The sequence below is a fragment of the Anarrhichthys ocellatus genome, unplaced genomic scaffold (assembly GCF_004355925.1).
Source record: "Anarrhichthys ocellatus isolate YVR2014 unplaced genomic scaffold, GSC_Weel_1.0 scaffold61, whole genome shotgun sequence".
Taxonomy (NCBI): domain Eukaryota; kingdom Metazoa; phylum Chordata; class Actinopteri; order Perciformes; family Anarhichadidae; genus Anarrhichthys; species Anarrhichthys ocellatus.
Window position 1 is genome coordinate 712973 of NW_022280091.1, and position 7307 is coordinate 720279.

The following is a 7307-nucleotide window of genomic DNA, read 5'->3' on the forward strand; positions in this document are numbered from 1 at the left end:
CCATCTATCCATCTATCCATCTATCCATCTATCCATCCATCCATCTATCCATCCATCCATCTGTCCATCTATCCATCCATCCATCTATCCATCCATCCATCTGTCCATCTATCCATCCATCCATCCATCTATCCATCCATCCATCCATCTATCCATCCATCCATCTACCTATCTATCCATCTATTCATCTACTATCGGTCCGTTCGTCTGTCTGTCTGTCTGTCTGTCTATCTGTCTGTCTGTCTGTCTGTCTATCTGTCTGTCCATCCTTCTATCGATCTATCTATGTATATCTTTTTTGTTATATAACATTTTGCTGTGGTGAATTTTCAATGCCTTTTGCATCCTTGTTGACTTCTACTGGTGCATTCTCCCCAGATTTGAAACATTTAAGTCTATCATCATCTTTGTTTTATATCTTCCTCACACACACAATCCCGCCCACTACAGTGAAGTTGACATTCAGATTTTTGGATGCCCGCTGAATGGGTTTAAACAGCAGCTGAGTGTGGAGGCAGGAAGGCAGCCTCAGGTGGAGAGGAGAGGGCCGAGTGAAAGGGAAGCCATGTACAAAAGTCTAAGTGTACGCTGGTTTTCTGAGCTGAAATTGGCCTTGCCTCTGGCTCTTTACACCCACCCCTTCTCTCTCTCTCTTTCTGTCTCTCTCCCTCGCTGAATGGCTCTCTTTGTCTTTCTCAGTAACACGCAGTCCCCAGCCGATTAAATGTGGGGAATTAGTAGTCAATTTTAGCCTACCGCACACACAAACACACTAAACAGCTTAGGTTGGTGGGGTACTGATTGTGCTGTTATTACAGTTGACACGTCAGCTGCGTGTTTTTAATTATTTTTTCTTTTCAGCCCTCACTTGCTAACTGCTCCATGTATTACCTCCGAACCACTGAAATGACACAGGAAGTTGTTTTGTTTTTTTATAAATAAATTGATTTAATAGATGACAACAATAAAATTTCGACATTGCTTTTCTTGTATGGAAGCAAAAATACTCAAGTGAATGTATAGCAAACACTTTACAAAACTATCCAGAATTATACAAAATGGAAGAAAGCAAAGAGGTGACACACAATGCATTATTACTGACATAAAAAAATAATAACTACATGGTAAGAGGGTCAGTATAAAATGATGACGAATGCGTCACGTAATAGAGGTGCCCATTATTCACATTGCTGAAGAGGGCTGTTTGGGCACAATGTGGGGAAGAAGAAGAAGAAAAAAAACTGTAAAGACGAAAACATGCTTTTGGCCTACATGCAGTGCAGAGCGGTCGTACATGTGATTCTAATCCTTAAGTAGGACCCAAAGCTGGCCAATTATCTGAAGAGATTTGGTCGAGACTTTGCACTTATAGATTTTAACTCAGTTATTGGAAAAATCAGACGCGAATCAGCAAAATGTTCAACTTAAAAAGCGGGAAAAAAGGAAGACGGAAGCACACGTGTACTGCTCTGCAATTTTGAACACCTTCAGCATTATTAGCACAGGTATCCAGTGTTGTATTTCTCCTTTGCTATTGGCACAAAATTAACAGAGTTGAGGTAAGTGTCCAAGACTGAGCGTTAAGCTGAAATACATCTCTTTCCCTCTCTTTTTCCTATTTTTCCCCTTAAATGCTTAATTGTTCAGTTCAGTGAAGTCAATGCAATGAAAGGATAGAAACACAGAGTGTGCTATGTACAAAGAAATAGGTTGCATCTATCCTTTTCTGGCCACAAGAAGAAAAGAAAAAAAACTCCAGGGAACATCTTGTTGAAAACAAAAACATGCTTTTCCCAAAGCAGTGGTGCAGATGTATTAGTGTAATTATCAAATCAGTCACAATAAGGTTACACCCTAGGATATCAACAACGACAATAAACTTACTACTCATATAAAATAACACAATAGCATTAAGAAAAAAAAACAACTTCTGCTTTAGTTTGGTTAATAAAAATCTGATTATGTCGATCTAAACCCGTCGTTTCTGGGTCAAATCAGAGTTACTCGTCAATGCAACATCCGCTCAGTATACAAACTTGCTGTACATTCGGACTTATACAATTTACGATGGCACACGTTTGTTAAGGCTTATTTGATTTCTGATTGGCAGTTTGACCCATGACTCACACTTTATATTGTGGCTGTTCATTTTATTATTTTAAATGTCTAAGGCCCCGTGGATGCGTCTTGCATTTCATTGGCTAGAAAAAAAAGAAAGTAAAAACCTCTAATATAACATCAATATGGCACGGGCGCTCACACGCACACACAATCACACGTTCACATATTTGTACACCCACAGACACACGAATCCACTCGCACACTTCCCATATTTCCCTCTGCTCAGCCGGTCTCCCTCAAGGTCTTGTGAGTGTGGTGTAAACAGGCTGCTCCCAGTGCGTGGGGCTGTGAGAGGGGGCCACGCTGGAGGGGTCTCCTATGGTAGTGTACAGAGGCCTCTGTGTAGGGCCCATGTAGGAGAAGGCTGAGTACAGCCCCGGGGCCTGGCCGGAGTGGGCGTAGTACGCCCCGGGGGCCTGGTGCTCTCCGTACTCGAACTGAGCCCTGGAGGCCAGCGAGGGGAACGCGGAGCCGTAATGAGGGAGGCTGAGCGGGGTGTAGGTGACGTGGGCGCCTGAGGAGGGAGAAGACGAGGCCTCGGCGTAGTGGCCCCCAGCCGCAGACTCGCTCTTGATCTGCGCCTTGGAGGGGTCGGAGGAGGACGGGGAGGCTTGAGGCTGCTGCTGCTGCTTGGAGAGCCACGTCGAGTGCCCGCTAGCAGCGGCCAGGGCATAGGCGTAAGACGAGGCCGAGGCCCCGGCCGCAGCGACCCCGGCTCCGCTCTGCGGGTGGCCATTCGGAGGAAGGTACTGGTCGAACTCGTTCACGTCGAATGGCTCGATGTTGGACATCACCTCGTGGCTGATCTCGCCGATGTCCATGGTGCCGAAATCGATGTGGGGTTTGGCGCCCGACGAGGACGGGCCACCGGAGGCCCCCTCAGCTCCCACCCCGAGGGCTCCCCTGGGACCCGCTGATCCTCCGGCCGCTCCTGCTGCCCCCTCCCTCTTTGCATCCGACAGCTTCCCAGACTGGAGCTCTGTCTTCGGGGTGGTGGGGGGCGTGGGTGGGCTGTGACCTTGACCTATAGAGGGGAGAGGAGAAGGGACATCATAATCAGGTACAAAAAAAGTTTGCATTTTGATAAACTTTTTTTTTGAATGTTCCCCTCAAACATCTCCAGAAACGTGAGAATGTAAATGATGATGATTGAGTCCACACTCCATACCAGCAGGATGGTGGTGGTGATGGTGGTGGTGGTGCAGGTCGCCCAGGGGAGACCCAGCCCCGCCATTGTGCTCCAGGTGCAGGGTCTTGTAGTGTGACTGGGAGTGGCTGGCCTCCCCTTCCCCCTGGCTGTCGGACTCGCTAGCAGTAGCTAGTTTTCCGTTTTTACGTCTCCGGGGCTGGTACTTGTACTCCGGGTAGTCCTTCTTGTGCTGTTTCCTCAGCCTCTCCGCCTCCTCGATGAATGGCCTCTTGTCACTCTCGTTCAGCAGCCTGGGGGGAGGTGGGGGGCAAGAAGTGATTTTAGTCTCACAGGTCCATCTGCATTAATGAAAATGTATTTTATTAGAATATGTCTGAAAATTGTAAATAGTGTCGCATTCAAGCGCAGAGGATAAGGATGGTAAAACTCGCCATGTAGCAACACATTATACACATTATATTAAGGAAACACAACAACAAAAATGCCCCAAATTTCTGTTTCTGTGTTTTCTTTGTTTACAACCACCAGCTTGAGTTCATAATATGCCCACTTTCTGCTTTCGAGTTCAGCATCTATGCCCCCACTTATCCTTGACGCACAGGCGACACAGGAAACGCGCCACTGCATGGCCACACTGTTCCTCTGTGGAACAACCAAGCCCCATACAAACCTCCACAGTTTGCCAAGGGTCTTGCTGAGCTCCGCGTTGTGCAGGTGGGGGTACTGGTCGGCCAGCTTCCTCCTCGCCGCCTGCGCCCACACCATGAAGGCGTTCATGGGCCTCTTGACGTGGGGCTTGGCTTTGTTTCCGTTGTTGACGCGCACCGGCATTGGTACAAGTGTCCAGTCGTATCCATCCAGCACCTGACTGACCGCCTCCCTGATGCCGATCGGGAAGCGATCGTCCTCTATCTCCGATTTGACCGCTTCGCCTCCGTCCTCCTCGCTGCCGTCCGCGACGCAGAGCGAGGTGAGCTGCGGCGGCGGCCCGGTCAGAGGTGAATCCTGGCGGGTTGGCGCTCCGGGTTGAGTCGGTGACAGCGAGTGACCGTCGTCTGAACCTCCGGGACTCAGTTCCGCCTCGGACAGGCTGTGCTCCTCGCCGGACATTTTTTTTTTTAAACTTTCAACAAGACAATCCGCGAATGTAAAATTAGTTTCAGAGAGAGTCCAAACTTTTCTGCGTGATTGATTCGTTTTAATTGAATAAGATGTGTTGGAGTCTTCGACGATCCCAGTTATTGCTGACTCTTCTCAGGTAGAGCCATATTGCTGCGTTAAAGTGTCCAAATCCTTTCCACCGTCCGCCTCGGCAAAAGCAGTCACACCTAAAAAAAAAAAAAAAGAATCCCACATCATCGTATAATAGAAACAATTCAGTTCTAATTAAGTCCACAAAAGGGAAACAATATCATTTAAGTTGTCATATGAATCAAGCGCCGGTTCACTTTGCTTAAGCTAAACAGGTTAGCGCATTAAATGTGACCAAATAACGGCACATCTAGCCAATAATAATAGCCTGATAATGATAATGCTATTTGGACGAAAGAACCGCATCCAGAAAAATGTATTTTCATCGAAGCCAAATAAGGAATAATGTGACTGGAAAGCGGCCTAAATACTGATATGAAATATCCACTTTATCATATAAATTTAATGTTAAAAAAATTACATAACTTACCAATTTAGATGTCCAGTGGTTCGACATGGGAGTGTGTGTGGCTGACTGTAGAGCCGATGAATGGCTGCTCTGTGTGGCAACACGGGAGCTTAAAGAGCGCCTTGTGAGGAGGACTGGGAGAGAAAAAAAAAAGTGATTGAAAGTGGAAAACATTCCCAGAGAGGCAGCATTCCAGCACACAGTCGAACCCGCCCCCTCCCGGGCACCGCACCGCGCTACGATTGGCCCTCTAATTACCCCGCCGCTCTCTGATTGGACAGGAGCAACGCACTGTTAATGCCCGTCTGTCCGTCACTGCAACATTTCCAACAGGGAAGAGGTGAGAGTTTTACATCGGAGTGCCTTAAATTACTCTACAGTGCGCCCATTTAGAAGCAGGAGAAGGCCAGCTTTGTTGGACGTGTTGACACGTTATATCAAACAAGTAAACAATCATGAGGAGAGGTATTGCCTCGTGTGGTCACGTTCCTCAAAAAAAAACAAAAAACTAAAATTCAGCTCTGATTAAACCAAATTTAGTTTGATCACACCTCACAACTTTCAGTTATAATCTTTATAGTGAAAATAAAATCTTGTAAAATGCATCAGAGAGGCATAAGTTTAGTAAATTAATGGATCTTATTTTTCAAAGAAAATGTAGGCTAATAAATAAATAATCAGGTATGTATGGTTAAATGTTGGGGTTAGTGATCATTCATCTCGTTAGAAAGTCACTTATAATTATCCCAGCATCAATATTCTCTATCTGACGCTATATTGCATGAAAACAGCATTATAATATTTAAAAAATAAACCAAATAAACGTATACGTTCTCATTACGCAGCTCATGGCATGCAAACATGATCAATTAGAATTACATTTGGGATTGATTAATGCAATTAAAAGTCCTATATATTATTGTTAAAAATGATATGATGGGAAAAGTGGGCCACATTCTGGCAAATTATTGCATTACCATAACAAATATTCCCAAACGTGTGAAGTGTTCCAGAACATTTATTCAGAAAAGAAATGTTGATTTGACATTTCGACATCCTTGATCAGATGTGAACTACCAATCTCTACTGTAACATCTCATTGATCATGTATGAAGTATACCGTTATGAATTGCACACATTAAACGTGCTTATAGAAAAGTGTCTCACACTGACAGCGTCTAAAACCAGATATCCAAAGAAACTGAAGATGACGTTGCTCTCATTTTCAAACGTGATCAGAGACAACGTGGCTTTTTTAAAAGAGTGTTTAAGATATTTACTAAAAAAAAAAAAACTGAACAAATGGCAACCAGTCTCTGTTTGACGCTCAACCACGCCCACTGCGGTGATGGCACACACCTACAAATGAGTGAGTGACACAAGTGTTGGGCCAAGATTTTAGGATTTAAAAAAATAATGTACTGGTTCAAGTCAAATGGCAAAACAAAGCGACGTTTAAATATTCATATTTTTGCTGAAGTGTCAGTGTTTTAGAAAGTCCAACTTTAAGGTTAATAGGCCTAAAGAATACCTGAAATGCAGACTGATGTGGAATTGTTCCAATCAAATAAAATAAGAGAGAATTAATTGATAAATTATGAAATAAAATAATGTCATCAAGCTGAAAGTGATGAAGGCTGGATACATGTAGGTTGGAGGTAAAAAAAACTATCTCCTATAAAATATTTCTAAAAAAGTTTTTTTTTTTATATAAAATTTTATAGAAATGACGTCACTGTGGTCGTGGTTTTACGCGTAAAACAAGTCTGTGGCGGGGAAAAAGTTGTTCGCTTGCGGGCCATGATTTGTGCCGTTTAAGCGTGGCCTGATGGGAAGGAAGAGAATCGACTTCAGCAGCATCTGATGCGCACCCAAACACACGCGAATACACACACACACACACACACACACACACACACACACACACACACACACGCACACACACCAAATGAATGCAACAATAACCCCCTGTGTGTCCGTTGCCTCTCATGTTGAGCCTGACCTCTCGGTTTTCGCTCTCCCTCTCTCTCTCTCTCCGCTCTCTTTGCTCTCTTTGTCTCCATCTCAGGTGAATAGCAGCCATGTGATCAAACGCCCAAGCCTCTATCCATTAACCCTCGTAAATGAAGAAGAAGAAAAAAATGGGGGAACAAAAAGCAGTGTTGTGCTGCAAAACATGAAAAAAAATTGATAACAGAGAGCGATGTGTGCGTCTTTCTCCCCTTATGTCCGAGCATAGACACCAGTCGCGCACACACAGAAAAAGCAGACGGGCCGCGCGGATCTCCCTGTATTCTGCCGCTTTTTTTTTGCGCCTCTCAGCTCTCGCTTGCGGCACCTGGATCTGGGCCTCGGAGGGTGCTGATGGTATGGGGC

At 44.9% G+C, this 7307-nt stretch overlaps 1 protein-coding gene across 1 annotated transcript; it reads right to left on the minus strand.

Moving 5' to 3' along the window:
- Positions 1 to 927: 927 nt before the first annotated feature.
- Positions 928 to 5064, minus strand: LOC116396972 (transcription factor SOX-10-like). Its single transcript, XM_031872032.1, has 4 exons — positions 4953 to 5064; positions 3942 to 4599; positions 3290 to 3561; positions 928 to 3145 (listed from the first exon to the last, which is right to left on the minus strand). Exons 2-4 carry the CDS (start codon positions 4379 to 4381, stop codon positions 2358 to 2360), a joined length of 1500 nt encoding a protein of 499 aa, XP_031727892.1. The 5' UTR covers positions 4382 to 4599; positions 4953 to 5064; the 3' UTR covers positions 928 to 2357.
- Between the last annotated feature and the right edge of the window lie 2243 nt (positions 5065 to 7307).

Bases quoted from the DNA above. Each gene is read 5' to 3' on its own strand.
- LOC116396972 (XM_031872032.1), bottom strand. From the start codon at position 4,381: ATGTCCGGCGAGGAGCACAGCCTGTCCGAGGCGGAACTGAGTCCCGGA. The intron at 3,562-3,941 runs GTTTGTATGGGG...ACCTCCCCCCAG, and splicing joins ACCCTTGGCAAACTGTGGAG to GCTGCTGAACGAGAGTGACA. The intron at 3,146-3,289 runs GTATGGAGTGTG...TCCCCTCTATAG, and splicing joins TCACCACCACCATCCTGCTG to GTCAAGGTCACAGCCCACCC.